The sequence below is a fragment of the Lemur catta genome, chromosome 10 (genome assembly GCF_020740605.2).
Source record: "Lemur catta isolate mLemCat1 chromosome 10, mLemCat1.pri, whole genome shotgun sequence".
NCBI lineage: Eukaryota > Metazoa > Chordata > Mammalia > Primates > Lemuridae > Lemur > Lemur catta.
Genome location: NC_059137.1, coordinates 12,497,943 through 12,521,685, shown reverse-complemented (window position 1 = coordinate 12,521,685; position 23,743 = coordinate 12,497,943). Strand labels below are relative to the sequence as shown.

Sequence of the window (23,743 nt, the reverse complement as noted above, 5' to 3'; positions counted from 1 at the left end):
CCTGGGAAGTCCATATGTCAGAAGAGTAACCGATCCTAGAAACGTCAACTGATAACAGGGTGTACTTCGTTCATCAATGCTATTCACGGCTGTGTCCCCAGCTCCTAACATGCTGCCTGGCAGTGAGGTGGGTGAATAGGACAGACGAGGAATGGACTGGCACCTACCCCTGCTCTCCTGAGCATCTCACCTGCACCGTCTCATTTGATCCTGAGAGCAACCCTGTGAGGAAGGTATGTCATTATCCCCACTTACTGATGGGGAAACCGAGGCCTAGAAGGTCGAATGACTTAAGATACTCAAAGTTGTGTGTTTCACAAGGAACAGAGACTAGATTTGCTCCTACAGCTGGGCACCCTTGACACTAGGCCCTCTGTCCTCTTGCCTGTTCCCTGCCACAGTGGCATTTCTGTATTGTGTACTCATGCATGTGTGTGTGTTTCCTTCCGGGGCTCACTCACTGCCTGGCTGGGGGCACTGCCTGGCCGGTGCCCCACAACCCCCTAGCAGTCAGGTAGGCATTCCACAGCATGTGTTCGAGGGGTCTCCTAGCTCCTGTTTGCACCCCTCCAGAGACAGGGTGCCCACTCTCTAAAACCAGACAAGCCTGGCCCATCTGGGACAGCAGTGACCAAGCTGGAACTGGCCTCTCGTGCTCTCAGCTGTGTCCTTTGGGCCCCACAGGGCAGCTCCCCCTGTACCTTTGAGATGTGGAGGGTGACTGTGAGCCCCTTACTCTCCCGGCTAAACAACCCTTCTCTCAACTCACTGCACCCATAGCTAGGAGCATCCTCGCTGTGTCAAGTTGAGCTTTTTAATTATGTAAGTTTTGTTTTTGGGTCCCCTCCCTCCTTGAAATAATGGAGAATTTGCTGAACTTCTGTCACTAACCTTTTAGAGAAAAACCGACCAGAGATAAAAACAGCTTGTGGGTTGGCTGGAAGGCTATCAGATAAGGCTGTGCCCCAGGAGCCTGGACAATGTCCTGTTGTTCTGCTCTAGGCCCTCACAATGAGCTGCTGTTGGGGCCTGGCTCTTTCTCCCACGACAGCCATCCATGCCGTGCCCACGGCTCCTGGACCCTGGGCAGGGGCCACCCTACCCCAGCAGCCCCTGGCCCTTCCTTCCCTGCCTGGAATGAGGGAGTCCCAGCGAGCAGGTCAGCTGGCTGTGGACCTTTCCCTGCCCTGCTTCCTTGGGCCACCTCTGGGGCTACCAAAAGGCCAGGCAGAGGCCGTGGCTTGTGCTAATGCAGTTAGTCTTGGACTCTACTGAACTGAGTTCAGATCCCACTTGGGCAAGTCACCTCGCCTTTCTGAGCCGTGGTCCTAACGGGGTTGTCATGAGAATTAAATGAGGCAGGTGGGCAGTTGTGGCACTGGGTGGGGCTCGGTGGCACAGTGTGCTCTGTCTGTCTACAGAGACCAGGGACAGCATCACAGCATTGGGCTGGGCTGTGAAAACTGACAGGGAAGGACTTTGTTTAGCAGAGAAGTGGAGGGAAGGTAGAACAGGCTCAAGAGACAGCAGGGCATGGGCCCCCCGGGAGGGTGGGAGTTTGTGACTTGGTCAGGGTGCAGCTGGGGAGGAGAGTCTAGCTCGCTTGCCAGGGCGTAGTGTGGGTGGCGATTCAAGAAGGGTTCGATACCAGATCGAGGCTTTTGGGACTTGATTATCCTATAGGCTGTGAGGGGAGAGAGGAGGAACAAGAGTGAGGCTGTGCTGGGTAGAGGGACATGCCTAGTGGAGGATGCTGCTGTGGTCTAGACAGGAGAAGGCCAGGGAGACACCCATTCCCCACTGCCCTCCAGGCCCAGACTAGCTCTCCATAGCAGTGGAGTCCAGGGCAAGTCTCTCTACCTGGGCCCTTGGCTATCCCATGTGTGACCTGGGAATCATGGCTTCACCCTCTTCCTGAGAGCTGTGAGGCTCCCATGACATGGAGGGTATAGATAAAGGCCCAGTTTGAAGAGGGAAGGGCAGGGGACCCAGGGCCTCTAGTCCCTGGGACTAAAGAATTTGCCGTGTTTGGAAAGGTCTCAGAGAGGGCTGGGGCTATGAGGGGCAGGGTATAGTCAGGGGGTAGGATAAGCCCCCTGACCTTGAGAGATGGAGGGAGCTCCCTATACTTGGACAAAGCAAGGGCAGGGACATTTCCCAGAGATTCTGGGGTGAACATCGGGTGATGTTCTTGGGAATTGGCCTTGAACAGGCAGCTGCCCTGACAACCCACCCTTGGGACCTCTTTGTCCTATCTCCAAGGAAACCACCATGTGACCGACTGGGTTTGCGGGCCCAGGGAAAACTGTCCTCATCCCAGCTGACCTCTTGCCCACCCCAGGCTTAGCTGATCTTGGCTGCTGGGGTGTTCGGGTGTTGGTCCAGGAACTCTGAGGCTCTGAATCTTGGAGCTGAGCCAGACCTAGTAGGAGCCCCCTGCCTGGCAAGGAGACAGCTCTGTGACAGGCCTTTCCAACCCAGTCTAATGAATGTTGCTGTCTGCTCAGGGAATCTAGGAAAGCTTCATGGAAGAAGGGGCACTGATACAGGGTGCTGAAGGTTGGACAGGACAAGGGGAAGGTGACGTCTGGGCAGAGGGGACGGCATGCGCCTGGGGATCTGCCTGAGAGACTTGTGATCCTTGAGGGGAGACCAGTAGCCAGGCCCCTGCAGGGGGTGGACCCCAGCTGGTGGCCCAGAATGCCAAGTTCCAGTGCTGGAGCTGAATCTCATGTGGCCTTGAGAGGAACCCCCCACCCTACCCCAACGCCGGCCCCGGGCTGGGAGGTGCCTCCCCGGAAGATCCTGTGTTTACAGCACTTGTTCAGTGTGTGCTCGCCACTTCTGTTGGAGGCAAGAATCCTTCCTCCTCAGAAAAGGAAATGGATCCAAGGAGTTTGAGTGTGAGAGTGACACTAGAAGAAAGACGTGACCCTGGGCACATCACTTGCCCTCTCTGAGCAGGCCTCAGCTTCTCCCCTGCGAAGTGGGGGCGAGGTCTGCATCTGCCTCTTGGGCTTGTGGAGATTCCGCAAGGGGACCGTGTGATGGTTCCTGTGGCACGCAGCCCCGGGTAACCTGGCCGGGTCTGCCGGCTCTGCCTGGTGAGGAGGGGCAGGCCTGAAGTCCTGGTTTGAGACCTGGTTCTGTTTAGATGTGCAACCCAGCTTCTCTGGGCCCAGTAGAGTCACATGGCATCCCTGGCAAGGTTGTCGTGAGAAGTGGCTCAGACCTGGGCTGTGGATGTGGAGCCCCCGGGTGAAGAAGGCCTTTTGCCCTCCCATGGAGACCAAGGCTCTGGTCTCCCTGGACCACAGGAGGTCAAAGGGGAGCCGTCATGAGACTGATCTGGGCACTGGGGAGGGGAGGGATACACTTGGGCCGCCTTTTCTCCACCCCAGCCTTGGGCAGCAGGAAGGGACCTGATCCGGGCCCAGGGGACAGCAGAGGCCTTGTGTACAAGGGCACCAGTCCCTAGGTCCCACCCCACACAGGCAGCTGTGGGCAGGGCTCGCAGACTGACCTGGATCCCCATCCTGGCAGGGGGCCTTGGGCAGACAAAGTAACTGCCCCTCCCTGAACCAATCTTACCTTTCTGTAAAATGGGTAGATGAATACTCCTGGCAGGCCGTGTACAGTTGAAATAAAAAACGAGCCAGATGCAGTGGCTCTTGCCTGTAATCCTAGCACTCTGGGAGGCCAAGGTGGGAGGATAGCTTGAGGTCGGCAGTTCAGACGGACCATCCTGAGCAAGAGCGAGACCCTGTCTCTACTAAAAATAGAAAAAAAATAGCTGGGTGTGGTGGTATGCACCTGTGGTCCCAGCTACTTGGGAGGCTGAGGCAGGAGGATCACTTGAGCCCAGGTTGGAGGTTGTAGTGAGCTATAGTGATGCTGCTGCACTGTAGTCTGGGCGACAGAGCGAGACTCTGTCTCAAAAAAAAAAAAAAAAAATGAAAGAAAGAAAAAAGAGACTTGGAAGCGACCAGCTGGGTGCCCACCCCTCTCCTGGGAGTGGAACAGGAGCAAGGCAGAAACCAGCGCCTGCTCAGTTCCTTTCACCTGGCTTCCCAGCTAGGGGGGCCGTGCCCATTCACTGCCCTCCTGAGCCTGGGCAGTCTTTGGTGCCCGTCTCCCTCCCTGCCTGCCTCTGATGAGCTTGCCCAGCCTGGCAAGGCAGAAGCTGGAGATGAGAAAGGAAGTGGCCCAGCAGTGCCTGGTGTGAGAGGGAGGCAGGGTGGGGCAGAGGCTGCCTTGGGTAGTGAGGGGGCAGGCAGTCCCCAGTGTGGAGTGGCCAGGGGGTTCTGCGGGCATGGGACAGGGCTGGCTTCCCGGAGGGGTGGTTGTTAGGCTGTGAGATGTCTTGCTGGGTCTGGGAATTGACCAAATGGGCATTTTCCTTTTCTGAGCCCTAGTCGTCTTATCAGCCACCACCATGTGCACACCCTGGCAGGGTCACAGCAGATCAGCTCCTCCTACCCAGATGGCATAAGGACCAAGGGTCTTGTGTCACGGCCTGGTGGTGAGGGGGTAGCAGGTAGCCTCCAGGCTGAACAGGAAGACAATACACATACAACCTGGGTCAGAGAGTCCAGGCCCACCGCCCAGAGCAGCCTGGGAGAGAGACCTTGCAGGTCGGGCCTCCGGCCTCCCCTGCCTTGCCCCCTCCCTGTTCCTCCTCCTCCCGATGAGCCTGTGCTGCAGCTGGATGCAGCCTCTGTTCCACGTCCCCCCTTGTGGAGAAGCCTTCAGAGAGGTGGCGAAGGTCAAGACTGCCCAGCTGCAGTCAGGTGGGCCAGGCCATTCCAGGGTATCTTAAGGGCCCTGAACTTCCCCATAGCCCTCTATTCCACTAGGACCCTACCCGGGGTTGCTAAGCCCGGCTGGAGCATGCTTGTGGGACAGGATGGAGGGGAAGGAAGTGGGGGGGAGGTTCTGCAGCCACAGGCTCCAGGGTCTAGCTGTTTAGGGGTCTGGCCTGGACCTGCTGAGCTCCTGGGGCTGCACAACCAGGGTCCCCTTGGGTTTCCGTGGGCAGACCCTGGGCAGGCCCAGTCTGCGAGCCACACCTCCCTTTCCTCTCCCCAGCCAGCTCATTCAGGTGCCCCAGGCAGGAGGCGGCACCAGCTCCTCCCTTTGTACTTCCTGGGTCCCCACCCCACCCGCTCTGGCTCCCAAAATCCTTACCTGGCAGGGTTTGTCAGACTGGGCCAGAAAACAGCACTGTCCTGGCCTGTGGCTTGTGTTTTGGGTCTCAGACGTCAGGCCCAAGGGCCTGTGGGTCACAGCCCTTCCTAGGTGGGGTGACCTCCCCAGCACCTGGAACAGGGCGTCTCTTCCACTGAGGTACGAACCCCATCTGGGAGGGAGGCCTAGAGTCTGCTCTGGGAGGTGGGTGGCCCAGGTGGAAGAATCTCGACCAAGGGGAAGGCAGACACACTCACGCCTAGGTCAGGGTGACGGGAGGAGGCGGGGCCATTTGAGCAGGGCCCTGGGCCATCAAGGGAAGAAGCCTGTTTTTGTACCTACTGGCATGGCATGGTAGCTAGGCCATGGGGCACCCTTGTAAGCTGGGGCATCCCAGGGAGAGCCCCGGAGGAGCGGAGGCACGCAAGCTCCACGCGGGAGTTCCGGGGTAGGCTGGGAGGGCTCCAACCTGACTTCGGCGTGTCCCACGGCTTTCCTCTGGCTCTGCCAAATCCCTCAAGCTCTCAGAGGCCAGCTTCGTGCTGCGTGTGGAGTGGCAATGGGAGGTCAGCTGGATCTCCTGGGTTGGGCTGTGTGGGTGTCCAAAGGCAGGGGTCCCCCTTCCAGCTCTGACTCCTTGCAGCATCTGGCATAAGACTCCACGTCTGGGGAGGGCTCATACGCACAGAGGACTGTTGCCATGGAGATGTGGAGTTTGGGGTGGGAGGGTGGCCTCTGCCAACCTGTGAAGCCCTCTGGGCAGGGCCCTTCCAGCTCATCCCTGGATTCCTGAGTCCACATGGGGTGCGCCCTGTGGGGCAGTGTCTGGTGACTCGTGCCAGGCTGTGAGTCCCTCGAGGTTAGGGCCCAGGCCTCAGCATGGCCTAAGGTAGGGTCTCTGTTTGGTGAGGCAGGGAGAGAATGGTGGAAGCAGCCCTTGGACCAATGGAGGCCAGGAGCCGGAAGGCAGAGGGGGAAGGCGGCCCGTGTGGGCTAAGCCAGGACCAGTTCCTCATGAGCCCCAGGGGTGTGGGCCGTGGACACAGCAGGGACAAAGCCTGCCCAGCTTCCACACCGGAGGTGGTCTTAGCAGGCCTAGCCGGTCCTCAGGCTTCTCTCTGCTCAGCGTGGGAGGGGCTCCCGTAGGGCATGGCTCTGTGCGCTTGGCGCTAGAGAGAGACATTCGCCTCTCTGAAGTGGACTTTACCAAACACTGGAGCAAGTGTCTTCTGCAGTGCCTTGCACGTGATGTGCTGAGGAAACCGAGGCTCAAAGAGGGGAAGTGGCTTGGCCAGGGCACAGCAGCTGAGCCGTGGGCCCAGGTCCAAGGCCAGGTCTGTGGGAGCCAGCCCATGTCCAGGCTCCATTTGGGTACCAGGTGGCATCCACTGCCTCTGCTCTTTGTGCCTGTGGACGGGGACCCTGCCTGAGTCTCGGCAACTTGGGTACTGTGCAGAGACTGCCGCGTCCCTTCTGCTCTGAGCCTCACTGTCCTCATCTGTGAGGTGGGAGTGGCAGGGGTCCTGTGGCTCTTCTGCTTCACATAGGGCTGGTCATGTGGGACAGTGTGTGAGGAAGGGCTATCAGCAGTGGCATTCTGGATAAATGTTGGGGCGGGGTGACTGCTGCAGTCTTGGGCGCAGGGACCAAGGCAGAAGGGAGGGGAGGTGGGAGAGGCTCCAGAGCCCCAGACGGCTGCCGGCTCAGGTGGGTTTCCTGTGGGTCTCTGGGTGGCTCAGGAGCCAGACTGTGGCCACCTGATCCTCCGTTCTTGCTCCCTCAGAGGCAGAGCCCCTTACCCAGACTCCTGCAGCGGGGACGAGGGACTGGCGAGTCTCTGTGACACCCCCACCCCAAGTCTGTCTTGGGGGGAGTAGGGAGGAGGAGTGACTGCCTCCAGGGAGGGGAGCTGGGTGGTTGGGTGGGGCGTGGCAGCCAGCTTGTCCTGAGCGGTGGCAGGCCCAGCCTCACACGCCTACTGCCCACCCCCCCAGGTCCCATCTGATGCCGAGGCTGAAGGAGTCTCGCTCCCACGAGTCCCTGCTCAGCCCCAGCAGTGCAGTGGAGGCGCTGGACCTCAGCATGGAGGAGGAGGTGGTCATCAAGCCTGTGCACAGCAGCATCCTAGGCCAGGACTACTGCTTTGAGGTGGGTCCCACCACGGGGGAGGGGACTGGAATCTGCTTATAGCTTTTGGCTCCTAAGAGACCAGGTGGAGCTGGGGGTGGGGGGAGGTGTCATTCCTGCTCTCTGGGCTCTTTGGAACTGGGCCAGCACCTGTTCTCCAAGCTAACAAGGGAAGCTGCTGGGGACTCCTGTGTGTGAAAGTGAGTTTACAAAAAGCCTGTGTTGAATTGCTTAAGCCCCAGATCACATGTCTCAGAGCCTGCTCACCCCGAATGCAGTGTGAGATAGTGGAGAGTCCCCCCTTTTCTGGGCCTGTTTCCCCCTCTGTACAATGAGAGCCCAAACCTTTCCTGCCCAAGCATTCTTTTGACCCAAGGCTTGAGAGCAGAGAGCCAGTGACCGACCCTACGCAGGACTGTTACCTGGGGATTACCTGTTCAGTCCTTCATACGGGAATCTGAGGCCCAGCAAAGGCAAGAAGGTGTCAGAGGTCACACGACAAGGCTGAGCCCAAGCCAGGACCGGGGTTGCTGTTGTTGCAGGTGTTCCCGGGAGTTGCTAATTGCTTCTCCAGTTATTCATACTATCTTCCTGCTTCTGTTTCTGGGAAGATTTCCACCCCCAATAATTGTGCTTAATTAGGGGAGCTCTCTGGTTGAAGAATGAGCCTGGTAATAGAAAGCAGCCATTTGGGAACTAGTGTGACAACCTCCTAGTACCCCCAGAACAGAATGGTGCCTGGCATCTGCCCCCCACCTTGTGCCCACTGGGTACTGTTTGCAGTTCAAGATTCCTGGCCTAGGCTGGGTGCAGTGGCTCATTCCTGTAATCCTAGAATTCTGGGAGGCTGAGGAGGGAGGATCGCTTGAGGTCAGGAGTTCGAAACCAGCCTCAGCAGGAGGGAGGCCCTGTCTCTACAAAATATAGAAAACTTAGCCAGGAGTGGTAGCGCACACCTGTAGTCCCAGCTACTCAGGAGGCTGAGGCAGTAGATTGCTTGAGCCCAGGAGTTGGAGGTTGCAGTGAGCTATGATGATACCACTGCACTCTAGCCAGGTCGACAGAGCAAGACTCTGTCTCCAAAAAAAAAAAAAAAGATTCCTGGCCTAGCTGGGCTTGATCTGGCTCTGACTTCTTGCCTGGGACAGGCTGAGGGTAGTTGCCTGTCCGTTCGTTCAAGGGCCTGCCAGCTGTGCAGGCCCTTGAATGCTTGGCGAAAAGTTTGCTTTCCCCTGGAGAGCCCTTGGCTGGATGCAGGGGCAGCCTAGACCAGGCTTCCTTGCCTGGAGGAGACATCTGAGCTGGGCCCTAGGATGGGCACGAGTCAACCAGGAGGGTTAAGGCTCCAGGCAGGAGGACCCCAGGGCCTGGCACATCCAGACAGCCCAATTCTCATTTCTCCAGTCTGGCACAGAAAGTATCAGGCTTATATTACCATCATTGTCACCGTTGCTTGGCACCTGTGGTTATGCCTCTAGGGAAGCTATGCTTGGGTTAAGCATCACCCCCTGACCTGGGCAGGGCACCCATATCTTCCCTAGCCCATGTCAGGGAGAGGGAGGTTAGAGTCAGAAAGATGCTTTCCTGTTGGACAGAAGGACACTGAGGCAGAAGTGAGGCGCCAGGACCAGGAGCCAGTTGGTGCAGGACTGGGCCTCTCTTCCTGCTGCCAACTTGTTCTGGGACAGTGCGTCTCAGCGTACCACCTGCAAAATGTGACATGTAGGAATCATATCCTGCCTCCTTCCTGAGGCTGTGCACACCTGGCAGCCACGGTCCCCTGAGCCCCAGAGATCTTCCATCATTGTCCAGCCTTACTGTGGTCCCTTCTGCTGTAACACTGTCCTGCCCGCCTCTCACAGGTGACAACATCGTCAGGAAGCAAGTGCTTTTCCTGCCGGTCCGCAGCCGAGCGGGATAAGTGGATGGAGAACCTGCGGCGAGCGGTCCACCCCAACAAGGTAGGCCTGCACCCCCTCTTGCCAGAGTATTGGAGATGGTGGTTAGACTCAGAAGTGAGGAAGCGGGAGGGAAGGATCTCTGCGGAGTGGCTGGGATCGGGGGCCCAGCCTGCACGGAGTCAGAACCTGAGTGGGCAATATCGTTGGCCTCAGAAAGAGGAGTTTGAGCTGGCCAGGCTGAGACAGGGCTGTGTGCATCTGTTCTCGCAGCTGTACACCGAGGAGGCTGGGCTGGGAAATGAGCACTGGGCCCTTGGGGTCCTGCCTGGAACCCTTGTCCCTACTTTGCCCCAGCTGATCCTTGCTTATCCATCCCATTGCAGCGCAGATGCCTACCCCTCCTCTAGGCGAGCCCCCCTGGCCCAGGTTGGTGCCCTCTGTTCCCCCTGTCCCTGGGCCCTCCCATCAGGTCATGGGACCTGGACTATAATCCCTGCTTCTGTGTCTATCTCCCTAGCTGGCTTGAGAGCCTGGGCTAAGTCCTGGTCACTGAGGTCACCTCTTAAGTTACTTTATAGACCAGCAAACTAAAGAAGAGCTGATAACAGCTCCATAACCTGCCGGGTGTCAAGCATCTTTACCCAGTCTCTCACTCCATGAGATGGGGTTTTTCAGTCCTGTTTTATAGAAATGCAAGCTGAAGCTCAGATTAAGTCCATTGCCCAAAGTCAGTGAGCTGGTGCCTGTCAGACCCACCCCATCCTTTTTCAGGGCCTGGATGCCCCCTGCCACCACCACCTTCAGAACTGCTCCCAGATCTGAAGACTCTCCTGGGCTCTGGGCAGGCTGGGGGGCGGGTGGCACCCTCAGCTGACCACCCTAGCCCCCTTGTGCACATGCAGGACAACAGTCGGCGCGTGGAGCACATCCTTAAGCTGTGGGTGATCGAGGCCAAGGACCTGCCCGCCAAGAAGAAGTACCTGTGTGAGCTGTGCCTGGACGACGTGCTCTATGCGCGCACCACGGGCAAGCTCAAGACGGACAATGTCTTCTGGGGCGAGCACTTTGAGTTCCACAACCTGCCACCTCTGCGCACAGTCACTGTCCACCTGTACCGGGAGACCGACAAGAAGAAGAAGAAGGAGCGTAACAGCTACCTGGGCCTGGTCAGCCTGCCCGCTGCCTCGGTAGCTGGGCGGCAGTTCGTGGAGAAGTGGTACCCGGTGGTGACGCCTAACCCCAAGGGTGGCAAGGGCCCTGGGCCCATGATCCGAATCAAGGCACGCTACCAAACCATCACCATCCTGCCCATGGAGATGTACAAGGAGTTTGCCGAGCACATCACTAACCACTACCTGGGGCTGTGTGCAGCCCTGGAGCCCATCCTCAGTGCCAAGACCAAGGAGGAGATGGCGTCTGCCCTGGTGCACATCCTGCAGAGCACGGGCAAGGTGAAGGTGTGTGTGGGCCCCTCGGCCCCTGGGAGAGGCCTGGTGACAGGCACTGGGTTACCTGCCCTTCCCCGCGTCCGTGCGATGCGTTTCAGGTCTGATGGAGGCTTTGGAGGCACCAGGCACAGCCAAGTGGGCTCCCTAAACCTGAGAGTTATGTTGTGGAATGGGGGGCTTTGTGCTCCCGCTCTGTGCCTGGAGCTGATCCCTGAGGTCCATGTGGAGCTGATGGACGGGATCACGGCTGGCAGTGAGGGAGCAGGCTGTATAGCCAGGCTCTCCCAGCACACCGGGTCCCCCAACCCCGCCAGCCCCAGCGACACAAACACGTGGGGTATGGAATTTGGCAGACATCCTCAGCAGGTGACGCACAGGTGAGCCACAGCACCGCCTCCCCCTACACTCACACCCAGACACACACGTTCACATCCACACACACAGGTGGACACAGTCACAATTGCACCATTCAAGGGTCAGCCAGCCCCCTGCAGAGCCCCACAGGAACAGGGATGGTCTAAAAGCCGTCCAGGCAGGCCGTACAGCTCTCCACCCCCAGCCCCTCACCCCTTCCACCTTCTACTCCTGAGAATGGGTCCAGCAGCCCATCAGGCGTGCCACTTCTCAGCCCCCACAGACCTGGTTTGGGGACAAGTGGGCCCCTGGTCTAGGGTGCTTCTAGGAAGGCAAAAGAGCATGGTCATGTGGGCCCTCAGGCAACTGTGCCACCTCCCTTGGTCAGGGGAGCTGCCCAAAGGGCGTGGGAGAGGAGGGCTGGACTCAGATAGACCCGAGTGCCAGGCTCAGGAGTGGGGCCTCTACACTCTGGACAGTGGCATGTTGGGGGTGGAGGAGCACGCTGTGTCAGGGTCCTGCCCTGAGCCTGGGGTTGGAAACCAGGCCTCAGGCATCCTGGGGCAGAGCCCAGGGCACATGACTCTATGGAGTTCGCTTATCCTCTTACCTTTCCTGGAGGCCCTGGAAGGGGAGTCTGTGGCTGGAAGTCTCTTGTCCTCGTTCAGGCCCTGCCGCTGGCTGTTGGGCTAGTGTAGCAAGTACAGGACTGCAGGACTAGGGAGGGAGCTCCCTTGGTGGGCCGTGAAGGGGAGCCCTGTTTCCCCCAACCCCCTATTGCTGGACCACCTTCTCCCTCGCCCCAGCCTTCATACTGGGCTGGGCAAGGCTTCTAGTTGGGCCAGCTCTGGCTGCACTATCCTTAATTCACTGGTCAACACTGAGGGTGCATGCTAGGAAACTGAGGACACCCGTAGCCCCCAGAGAGGGAGCGGGGGAGGTGGCAGACGCTCTAGCTTTTGTTGCTGTATCTGGTCTTTCAAGACCCTGGTCCCCAGGGCTGGGCTGGATTGGTCTGGGAAGCAGATACTGGTCTGAAGTGGCCTGAGACAAGAGGGGGGTCAGGGTTGGTGCTGATCGTGGTGGGAGGTGAAAGCCAGGGCTGCAGCCCACCCCAGCGGGCCCTCTGTGCGGTAGCGGGAGCCATCAGTGGGAGGGTAGAAAGTAACTCATGCTTCCGTGTGCCGAGCTTACGGCTCCCCTTCTCTGGAACACTTGGGAACTAGCCTCTTCCCCTCCCTCTCACAGCTGGAGGAGTAATGGGGCCTGGGAAGCAAGAACTCGGGCCAGGTCTGGCCCCAGGTAGTGCTATGGCCTTGGATAAGTCATTTTCCTGTTCTGTGCCTTGGTTTTCTCCATGCCAGCACGAGGCATGGTGCCCACTGCAGGAGTTCCGGAGGGCTGTGAGCTTGAGCAGGAGCCATGGGCACTCGGGGCAGAGGCAGTTCTTACTTTGCTTCAGAGCATGCAGAGAATGGGGCCCTAGAGTGCGTCTGTAGGTAGGAAGGGCCACAACAGCTTCCCCTCAAGCTCCTGTGCCTCCATTGGCCAGCCCAGTTTCCTGGGTCTAGATCTCAGTTCTCTATTTCAAAGTTGTGCTTATAAGCGTGAGGAATTTCCACAGCATCAGAAACCCTGTCCCACACTGGGTGTCTTGCACGCTTCGTGCTGGGTGGCCCCTGCCCTTTGGCCTCCGAGGAGTCACAGGTTGGCTGTGAGCATGAGATGGAGGCTCCAGAGGGAGGGAGTCAGCCAGCATCCGGGTGGGTGCTGCAGAGTTGGGGGAAGGTGTGGGCTCAGGCTCCTCTGCTGGGTCTTCCACAGCACTGTACGTGGGACCAGTGGGACTCCCAGGTGGGCAGCATGCTCAGCCTCCCCCTGCTGGGTGCACGTCAGCCCCTGCTCTCCCCCATCGGAGCATGGTGGCTCACTTCCTTCCAGGGCAGCAGGACCGCCTCTGTCCCTCTCTCATCCTTCACTGCGGGGCTGCACAGAGCGAGGCTGTGTCTGGTGTGGGAGCCATGTGGGTGCATGCTGGTGGCTGTTTGTACCAAGAAAGAGGGTAGCCCTGCCTGTCCTCTTTGGCACTGATTGCAGGGGTGGGGGGGTAGTAAGTTCTGCTGTGGTCACCCAGCCAGCCCTGGTCAGGGTGGAATAGGGATTTGAGTCCAGCTGGCCTGTGATGGTGGGAGGCTCGTGGCTCCAGGTGGCATGTTTGTGGCTCCAGGTGGCATGCTCTTGGCGAGGCCTGCCTCCCTCATCCTTAGGTCTGGCTCTGCTGTCACCAGCTCTAGGCTCCTCCCTGTCCTGCCCACACTCCCCAGCGGCCCCCAGGGCTTGTTATTCTGTTCCTCTTGGGATGGTGGGACAGCCTTGAGAAACTAGGGCTTCTCCTCTGGCCAGCTCCGGGATCCTGGGGTGCTACCTCCCAGGCCAGCTCAGGCCCTGATCTCACCTCCCACCTCCCAGGACTTCCTGACAGACCTGATGATGTCAGAGGTAGACCGCTGCGGGGACAATGAGCACCTCATCTTCCGGGAGAACACGCTGGCCACCAAGGCCATCGAGGAGTACCTCAAGCTGGTGGGCCAGAAGTACCTGCAGGATGCCCTAGGTAGGGAGGCACAGGCTGGTGGGTGGGCAGAGGGCAGGGCAGTGCCCACCAGCTCCTCATGCTCACCCCCTGCCCACCCGGCCACAGGTGAGTTCATCAAAGCACTGTACGAGTCAGATGAGAACTGCGAAGTGGACCCCAGTAAGTGCTCGGCCGCCGACCTCCCTGAGCACCAGGGCAACCTCAAGATGTGCTGTGAACTGGCCTTCTGCAAGATCATCAACTCCTACTGGTCAGTGCCAGCCCCCACGACTCCCAGGGGGCCCTGCACCCCCTCTGGGCTCAGCTGCCCAGGACCCCCCTACCCCATCCTCTGACCCATCCCTCCCTGTCAAGTGCCCACAGCATGCCCAGTACTAGCACGCCACCCGCCTGGGCCCACTGAGGCCTACTGAATTTCCAGTCCCAGGGCCTGGTCCCTGTTGGACTCCGGGATATAGGGGAGTGCTCAGAATGTCCACTGGACTTGGTTGTTATGGTGCTGTAGGAGAAAGAACCTGGACGGGGCGGTCTGCACATGTTGATTAGCGAGCGCCCTGCGTGTGCAGGGTGCTATTGTAGGTGCTGCAGCCCAAGTGAGACTGACAAGGCCCTGCTCAGGTACCCACTTGGGGCAGGTGGATGGCTTGACCCAAGAGTCCTCAGCTGTCCTGTGATTGTGCCCAGCTTGGGTGTATTTGGGTGCCTGAGCACTGGGCAGGGCTCCCACTGGGACTGGAGAACAAAGAGAAGAGAAGACTGGACTTTAAGTAAAGCAGGGTCTGCGGCTGCCGCCAGTCTAGAGAGGCGCATGGTATGCAGGAGTAGCCACTCACACAGGACCGTAGTCAGGGCTGGAATCGGTTCCTTCGCAACCGTCTGCTTGCTCCTGGGGTACACGTGTGCTGGCCAGCCTGGTAGAGCCTCCTTCTGTGGTGGCACGTGGGGCTGTCTGGGAGGGCCTTGCCGTCAGCCCAAGCAGTGTGTTAATTTTCACACTGGAGGAGCTGCCCAGGTTTTAACCTATGTCACCCTCCAGCTCAAGACTTATGTCCCCTGTCCACCCAAGCTTCTGTTTGCAGCCCGTCCTGATACCATACCCCTCTGGTCCCCCAAAGCCATGCCTTGCTCCTTTGCTAAGTTTGGCCTCTCTGTCACTCACCCACACTTTGACCTGCACATGCTCCTGCCTTTGCTGCTCTGAGCCTTACACCTGACTCCCTCTGCGGCCCTCCTTCAGGTCACCAGACAGGGTCGGCTCACCCGTCCTGGCTGTCCTCTGGTGAAGCCATGATCCCTTCCGGATGGGTTGTGTCTGTCCGAATCTGTGTCCTGTGCACGCTGGGGATACCTGGGGGCAGGTGGATCCGCCAGCTCAGGGCTGGGCACGCAGGAGGGCCAGGGAAGTGCTTGCTGTTCCCAGAAGATAGGCAAAGGCGGGCCTGCTAGGTGGGCAGCAGTCTTGGGAAGGAGACGGAGGGAATGACCCAAGGCCAGGAGCGGGGGCACCCACCTGCCTCCATCCCTCAGCCCAGGGGTATATGAGCAGCTTGCCTGGGGCCGGTGGGGTACCTCGGGCTGAGGCACAAATATGTAACTTTCCACAACCCTGGGCCTGGGAGTGGAGGGCAGCCTGGGGGCCCTGACCCCTCTGGGAACACACTTCCCACCCCCAGCTGGGCTGTGCTGTCACCCTCCACCTCCCTGTTCAGGGTGGGGGTTCTGGGTGTGGGACACAGGGAAAACAAAGCTGTGGACGACGATTTTCCATTTCCTCTTTCTGGCATTTGTCAGAGGCACCTCTGTGTTCTAGACAAGGCCATCAATAGATGTCACCACTCAGCGCCTGCACCCTGCCCAGTCCTGTGCCAGGCGCTATGGGGCCAAGGCTAAAGGTCGCCCACCCTCACTTCCCCTCTAGGCGTGCCCTTGTTAGTTCAGCCAGCGTTCATTGCCGAGAGCCTGAGAGCCTGCTGAGCCGGCTGCTGGGCTTGGGGAAAACATTTTAAGTTGATCAAGCCTTGGGTGGTTCCGTCAGCTCATCAGGGCAGGCCTTGCTCTCCGTTTGAGGGAGAGAAACTGAAGCCCAGGAGGGCCAGGATCTTGGTCAGATCACACTGGGCTGAGCTGGTGACAGAGCCAGGCATAGACGGGGTTCACGGAGCACTTGGGCCAGGCCTGCCCCAGGGTGAAGAGATAGGAGAGCCACGCAAAGGCCGTTCGGGTGGGGCCTGACTGTGGCAGGCTAGGATGCCCAGTGGAGCCAGGAGCCCTGCATTTTAGGGCCAGCTCTGCCTACTTTGTCACCCTGGGGAAGTTGACACCTCTCTTCCCTTCCCCATCTAGAGATGGAGAGCTGTGTTTTCCCCCTGTGGTCAGGGTTGCTCCTGTCTTCTTGGTCATTTTGAGCTGTGCAGGAAACTTCCGATTCCTTTGACATTATTCAAGCAGAGTGGGTTTCAAAAGCCAGCGATGGGAACTCATGGAATAAGTTGTCTGTTCCCGTTGTGTTTTCCTCATCCCCTTTGACCCAGATGCCTGCTGTTTGGGTCTCTGCGTGAATCCAGCACTGGGGAAATGGGAGCTAGCCTTTGCCATGGCTTCTGGCTAATGCAAAGAGCTTGCTGCCTTGGCTGGAGCCGGGTCTCCTGCTCCTCTTTTGCCTGAGCACGCTGGCCAGTCCTGTGCTGAGTGCTGTCCCTCGATGGCCGAGTCACGGAGGGCGCAGGTGGCAGACTGACCCCACATAGCTGTTGGGGCAGAGCTGGGGTTGGGACACAGGGGTCCGTCTGACCCAGAGTCAGGTCCCTGCCGTGTGCCTTCCTGTCCTAAAGTCCTGCTTGATGACCAAGCCCACCTCGTCTGTCCCTACACAGTGTCTTTCCGAGGGAGCTGAAAGAGGTGTTCGCCTCGTGGCGGCAGGAGTGCAGCAGCCGTGGTCGGCCGGACATCAGTGAGCGGCTCATCAGCGCCTCCCTCTTCCTGCGCTTCCTCTGCCCCGCCATCATGTCGCCTTCGCTCTTCAACCTGCTGCAGGAGTACCCCGACGACCGCACTGCCCGCACCCTCACCCTCATCGCCAAGGTTACCCAGAACTTGGCCAACTTTGCCAAGTGAGTACCTCCTCCCACTGTGGGCAAAGTCAGAAGTGACAGGAGTCCGTGGGGAGGCCACTGGGTGTTTCTGCCCCAGAGCTGGGTGGGAGGGCCCGGTTTTGTCCTCGTCATCCTCAGTCCTCCCCCTACCCGTTTTTTCAAAATAGAATGTCCACTCCCGTCCTCCTACTAAAAGTACGTGTCATTTTGGTACGTTTACTGATTTTTAAAGGTATAAAGACAAGATGCTTTTTCCTTCTGCTTTTTTGAGTTAATATATTAATTCATAAGGATTCTCTCATATTCCTGAACATTCATAAGCTCTTTGAAATGAACAACTAATGTTTCTCCAAGGGGCCCATATGTCTTAACCCAGGCCCTGTGGTTAGGCATTTGGGTTGTTTCATACAGTCTTGGTTTAATTCTGTCAGGATGTTCTTGCTCATGAAGCATTCTGGTGTTTTCGGCATCCTTAGAGTGAGCAGGTGGAAGTGGTAGGGCCGGGTCATCTCATCCTTGTTCTTTCTCAGAGTGTGGGTAGAGCCCCATCCCAGGACATCTCTATGGTGGGTTCTGATGGCACAGAGGGAAATCAACCCTGGTCCCAGCCCTCATGGAGCTCAGCACTCAGCTGGAGAGACACGCTGAGTGAGCAGCAGAGCAGTGACAGACGCACACCAGTCTCTTAGGAGGGCCCTGAGCTTGCTGGGACAGGAGACAGGGAGGCCTCCACGGCGACACAGGCCCCCAGCCGCATGTCAGGATGAGGTGTTCATCATCTCAAGGAAGGCAGCTGGAACAAAGTCTGGGCGTGCCAGGGAGGCCTGCGGCTTTGCCATTCTTGGGTCATCAAGTGTCAGGCAGGAGAAGTGGGCGAGGAGACCTAAGAGGACAGCAGGGACCTGAAGGCCGGACAGGGCAGTGGGAGCCCCTGGAGGGTTTTAATTGGGAGAGAGGACAGACAACCCTCCTCTGTTCTCAATCCTGGAAAGATCGCTCCAACAGCAGTGGGCAGGTGGGTTGGAAGGAGCAGGACAGTAGCCAAGAGACCGGGGAGGAGAGCACAGATGTGGTTCTGACAAAGATGGCAGAAAATTGGGGAAGAGGTGGTGCAGAGGTCAGTGGCTGCAAGGGACAAGGTCAAGGTGATCATAAGATAAAGTCAGTGGGCCTTGCCATTGGTAATGAGGAAGAGGGCACAGTTGACAATCGCCAGGAGCTGGCTTGGGTATCTGGGTGGATGGTGGATAGGGAGCTTGGGAGAAAGGCATGGGTGACTGATGACTTCAAACTTGGCCAGGCTGAGCAGGAGGGACTCCCAGGGGAGGTGCTTGTGGATATACATGTCTGAAAGCTCAGCAGAGAGACCTGAGCTGAGCGTGGATTTGAGAGTCATCTGTGTACTGGGGCACTACAACTTGGAGGAAAAGCGGAAGGACACTGTAATGGCCAGTGTATGCAGAACACAGAACATTGCAGGTCCTGATATGAAAGGTTCAGAAAGGGGTGGTTGGACTTGGCCATGAGGAAGGAGGGCCCTGATGACCTGGGTTAGAGCAGGTTCAGCTGACTTGGGGAGTGTGAGTGGGTGGCAGCTGGCCACAGTGGGTGCGGCGGGCGGGGGGCTGAGAATGGGGCATCTGGGCAGAGGGGTACTCATTCCATCTGCCCCCGTTACAGGTTTGGCAGCAAGGAGGAGTACATGTCCTTCATGAACCAGTTCCTGGAGCACGAGTGGACCAACATGCAGCGCTTCCTGCTGGAGATCTCTAACCCCGAGACCATCTCCAACACAGCCGGCTTCGAGGGCTACATCGACCTGGGCCGCGAGCTCTCCAGCCTGCACTCGCTGCTCTGGGAGGCCATCAGCCAGCTGGAGCAGGTGCCTGTCGCAGTGGGGCAGAGGGCGTGGCCAAAGGCCACCATAGAGCTCTTGGCGCTCCTCCTTCCAGAGTAACTGTGCGGGCAGTGGGTTCACCTGCGTGACCTCATCAGGAGCCTACCCAGACCAGGAGCCCAGCCCCTGTCAGGACACACTAGGCATCTGCGGGCTCCATTTCATTTGTGGGCAAGTGCCACGTCCACTCACCACCCCCTGCCAGGGCAGCCCCACTCTAGGGACTGGGCGTGGGCTGTGCTTCCTGCAGTCAGCCTTTGGCGGATGAGTTCCACGTGTGCAGGCACGCGCCCTACCGAGTGCACGTGAGAAACGGGCTCAGAGTTTAAAGCCACACGTGAAAGAGATGACTCAAGACCCTCGACCTCCACTTGTCGGCAGGAAATTGGAAACCTTTCTAGAATCACCCTTGACTACCAGTTGATAAGGTTATTCCCTAGAGCCCTCTAACATTGCTATGGTCACCTGGACTGAGCCTCCCCACCCTGATATTTCACTAACCCCCCGGTGGCCTCGGCCCACACAGTGAGCAGGTTGGAATCAAGGGCAAGGCCTACCCGGAACCACTTCCCGGATATCTCTTGCTTTCTAGGGCTCCACGGGACCACCTTACAAAGTTAATTAATGCTGAAACCAGCCTGGAATGCCCTTTGTGCCACCTGGTCCCCTTCCCAGAGGTGACCACTCAGAGCACTGGTGTGTAGCCTTCTAGACACATTCTGTATGTGTATAAGTACACTCACATGTAGACACAAACAAGAGCCCCCTGCTCCCCCCCCCCCTTTTTTTTAAGAGACAGGATCCTATTCTGTTGCCCAGGCTGGAGTACAGTGCACAGTCAAAGCTCACTGCAGTCTTGAGTTCCTGGACTCAAGCAATTCTCCCGCCTCAGCCTCCCGAGTAGCTGGGACCACAGGTGTGAGCCACTGTGGCCAGCTTTCCCTTTAAGTTTGCTTTAGAGTGAGAACTGTGTGCACTGCTGCGTGCCTTTCTCACCCACTCTTGCGGGCATCTTGGCATGTCACTGTGCACTAACATAATGGCCACAGACTGTCCTGTCATATGAGCGCAATTCATCTCACCAGTCCCGTTGATGGGCAGTTAGGTTAGTCCTGACCTTTCACTAGAAACAGTCATTGTTGCAGCCAGAGGCCATCATCTTTGCTCATTTGTGTCCACTTGCCTTTGACTGTGAGAGGCAGGAGGGGGACTGGAAATGAGGGCAGAGCTTCTCCCTTCCCCCAGGCCCCACGCTGCAGCCAACACCAGTCACTCTCTGCCACCACTTACCGCACCCCTATGCTGGTTGCTGTCCCTGTATGCACAGCCAGGCAGGAAGTACAGAAGGTCATCACCGTTGTCACAGGGGATAGGGTACAATAAGGATTGGAAATGAGGCTGTTTGCCTCTCAAATCTGTGCTCTTTTGACTGCACAAGTGTTCACACTTTGTTTTTACCCAGAGTCCTCTGTGGAAGCTTGTGCATAAACAAGTAAAGGCAGTGTCCCCCTCCTGCAGCTCAGCGCCATGGCCCAGAACCCTCAGCACCATGTCTAAACCATGACAGCCGGGTTCAGATGGGCCCAGGTACTGCCCGGTCTGACCAGCACCTGGTGGTGCCTGCTCTGTGCCTGGACCATCTCCACTGGGGCCCTGGTACCAAAGTGGGTCAGGCCTCAGCCCATCCTGTGGAGTAGGTGATGTGGGAGGGGCTGTCACAGAAGCCTCTTGGATGGAGAGGTGTGGGTGTGGAAATTCTGGAATTCCACGTGTGCTTTCTTCTATGTGGAGACATTGGGGCAGGGTGAACTAGGAGGAGAGGCTTGGGCTAGGCCAGCATCTCTCCCTGTGGGCCTCCTACTCCTTCCCCAGAAATATCCGGGGAGCTGGTAAGAAATGTAGATTCGCAGATGGCTGTTCTCACCCCACGCCCAGACCTGCTGGATCTGACTGGTGGTGGGGCAGGGACCTGCGTCTCTGATAGGCTCCTTAGTGGTTTTGAACCACAGTGGCTACAGCATACTCACCTCCCCAAGTGGCTCCAGGAGGTCACATCTGCCTCTTGTTGCGTCTTTGCAGAGCATTGTGTCCAAACTGGGACCCCTGCCTCGGATCCTGAGGGACGTTCACACAGCCCTGAGCACCCCAGGCAGTGGCCAGCTCACGGGGACCAACGACCTGGCCTCCACGCCGGGCTCCGGCAGCAGCAGCATCTCGGCCGGGCTACAGAAGATGGTGATTGAGAATGATCTCTCTGGGTAAGAGCTGCCAGGCATGTTGGGGGTGATGGGTGCATGTGCAGACTAGGCACAGCCCCTGTGTGGTCTCAGATGGGGAAAGGGATGCCTAAAGAAGGGTTTATAAAACAAGCCTGGGGAGACTTGAAATGTATTGTGCAGGCCCAAAGCAGTGAACCTCCATTTCAGAAAATTCAGGGAAGGCTTCCTGGAGGACGTGGTGCTGTATTTTTGAGTGTTTTAGGTAAAGTGGCATTTCCATTGGTGGAAAAGGCATTCTAGGTAGAGGGGCAAGCACAGGCAGAGGCCCAGAGAAAGACAACATGATGTGTTGAAGAACAATTACTGATCCCAGATACCTCCAGCATTTCCAGATCACCTGATATTTGTTAAAAGTACCCATGTTCCTGGTGTTTCCTGGGCTGAGTCAGAATCTCCAGAAGTGGCGCTTAGGGGTGTGTGTTTTCAACAGGAATGCGGGTGACTGCCAGGTTTTGAGGCTGGGAGCTCCAGAGAGCAGAGAGAGATGCTGAGACCCCGCCCTGGGGCACGGTCTGCCCGGTATAAATAAGACACAGTGGAGTGGGAGGCAAAGTGTTCTTGAATGTTTAAGTCAAAATGGGGACATTCTTTTAAGAAACATGGAGTTTATATTGAAACATTTATGTTCCTCTCCTTCCCTCCCCTCTCCCGCCAGGCACCCTCTTTAGCAGAGCTGGGAGTGTGGTCTGGTTCTGAGTGCCTGGCAGGCAGCTGGCCTGGGGAGGGTGTGGTGCCCAGGAGGAGGCCGGAGATGCAGAGGGCGTGCTGCCGGCTCCTGGTCCCTCTGAGCCTTGCGCTGGGGGTCTGTTCAAACCTGCCGAGTGAGGCAGAGCAGAGTCTTGAGCCAAGAGTTCAGTCGGGGACACACCTTAGAGGCTGAGAGGCGGCCAGGCACGTGGTTCTGGGGAGACCAGGCCTGGGTGTGTGGCGTGGGAAGGTCTTGGTTCTTCCCCACTCTGCAGCCTCGTCCAGCTCTTCCCAGCCCTGGAGCCCCGGGGCTCCGAATGGCATAAGCAGAGGCTTCCTCTCCATCTGAGGCTAAGCCAACTCGTTCCCCATGCCAAAGCCCCCCATGTCCTTGCTGCCTCCAGTTCACCCCCCACATTCTTCCTTCCAAAGCCCCCTGGTCCTGACCACAGTTGTGCTTTCTTCCAAGGAGCTGGCTTCCGCGGGGCGGGGGCAGAGGCTGAAGACAAGCGTATTGTGAGGAGGTGGCTGGGGCATGCAGCAGGCTGAGGGCGGGCACGGCCTGCTCCTGCAGGTTCAGACCCTCCCCTGAGTCATGCCCTTCACAGATCCTCCTCGGATTCCTTGTTTTTGCCAGGAACTCCAGCCCCCGCCTGCCAGTCAAACTAGGGAGTGGCAGCAGGAGGCTGGGCAAGAGGAGGTTTCACCAGGCCCCCACCTGCGTTATCAGTCTGATTAGGAGCGAGAGGGAGCCCAAGTGCCTGTGAAGGTGGAGTTCTCTGCGCAGGACCATGGGTAGCAGAGGGCCACTGAGTCGTGGGTTTGGGTTTAGCTGAGGGCAGTTGTCCAGAGCTCGCCAGCCCCCAGCACCTGTTGTCCCGAGATGCAGCGGGGCAAGGAAAGGGGCTGCCTAGCAGCCGGGCCTGGAGCTGGCTGCGCTGGCCCCTAGAGCAGAGGGGCCATCTCTGTGCAGGAGCAGCCGTCGTGGCCACTGGTCCTGGACTCGCCCAGTGCCGCCAGCCCAGCGCTTCCCTCTCCCCAGCCCTGGCTCAGGCTGCTAGGCCCCGGCAGGTTGGCAGGTGCTGTCGGTTTGGACCCGCCGTAACTGCATTCACAGTTCTTCTTTTCCCCTTCTTTCCCTGTGTGTGCTTGTTTCCCTGCAGTCTGATAGATTTCACCCGGTTACCGTCTCCAACCCCCGAAAACAAGGACTTGTTTTTTGTCACAAGGTCCTCCGGGGTCCAGCCCTCACCTGCCCGCAGCTCGAGTTACTCAGAAGCCAACGAGCCTGATCTTCAGATGGCCAACGGTGGCAAGAGCCTGTCCATGGTGGACCTCCAAGACACCCGCACGCTGGACGGGGAGGCAGGCTCCCCCGCAGGACCCGACGTCCTCCCCACTGACGGGCAGGCGCCTGCAACTCAGCTGGTGGCTGGGTGGCCGGCCCGGGCAGCCCCAGTGAGCCTGGCAGGGCTGGCCACGGTGCGGCGGGCAGGCCAGACACCGACCACGCCGGGTACCTCCGAGGGCACTCCAGGCCGGCCCCAGCTATTGGCACCACTCTCCTTCCAGAATCCTGTGTACCAGATGGCCGCTGGCCTGCCACTGTCACCCCGTGGCCTTGGCGACTCAGGCTCTGAGGGGCACAGCTCCCTGAGCTCCCACAGCAACAGTGAGGAGTTGGCGGCTGCTGCCAAGCTGGGAAGTTTCAGCGCTGCCGCTGAGGAGCTGGCACGGCGGCCTGGAGAGCTGGCACGGCGGCAGATGTCACTGACTGAGAAGGGTGGGCAGCCCACGGTGCCACGGCAGAACAGCGCTGGCCCCCAGCGGAGGATCGACCAGCCCCCACCCCCACCCCCACCACCACCTCCTGCCCCCCGTGGCCGGACGCCCCCCACCCTGCTGAGCACGCTGCAGTACCCACGACCCTCAAGTGGAACCCTGGCATCGGCCTCGCCGGATTGGGCAGGCCCTGGTGCCCGGCTGCGGCAGCAGTCCTCCTCCTCCAAGGGGGACAGCCCGGAGCTGAAGCCACGGGCGGTGCATAAGCAGGTCAGTGCTGCTGGTCAGAGGGCAGGGCTGGGCTCTCGGGTGCAGTCGGACCGTCACCCACGTCATGCTCCTCCCCTCTGTCATCCCACCTGCACCCGCACCCGGCTGCCATCCCATGCGAGC

The 23,743-nt window shown here is 58.6% G+C and overlaps 1 protein-coding gene across 12 annotated transcripts in view; it reads left to right on the top strand.

Annotated features, from left to right (window-relative positions):
• Positions 1 to 23,743, top strand: part of LOC123646478 (DAB2 interacting protein) — a 163,565-nt gene that overhangs the window by 128,607 nt on the left and 11,215 nt on the right. For 10 of the 12 annotated variants that reach the window (XM_045563508.1, XM_045563497.1, XM_045563505.1 and 7 more), the window contains 9 exons: positions 7,182 to 7,335; positions 9,177 to 9,275; positions 10,118 to 10,672; positions 13,487 to 13,631; positions 13,719 to 13,863; positions 16,487 to 16,723; positions 18,386 to 18,587; positions 20,682 to 20,860; positions 22,732 to 23,620. In XM_045563508.1, coding sequence (XP_045419464.1) covers positions 7,192 to 7,335; positions 9,177 to 9,275; positions 10,118 to 10,672; positions 13,487 to 13,631; positions 13,719 to 13,863; positions 16,487 to 16,723; positions 18,386 to 18,587; positions 20,682 to 20,860; positions 22,732 to 23,620 — 2,595 coding nt within the window. In that variant the 5' untranslated portion in view covers positions 7,182 to 7,191. The remainder of the gene's footprint in view (positions 1 to 7,181; positions 7,336 to 9,176; positions 9,276 to 10,117; positions 10,673 to 13,486; positions 13,632 to 13,718; positions 13,864 to 16,486; positions 16,724 to 18,385; positions 18,588 to 20,681; positions 20,861 to 22,731; positions 23,621 to 23,743) is intronic. The other 2 variants (XM_045563504.1, XM_045563501.1) reach the window with 1 other exon arrangement.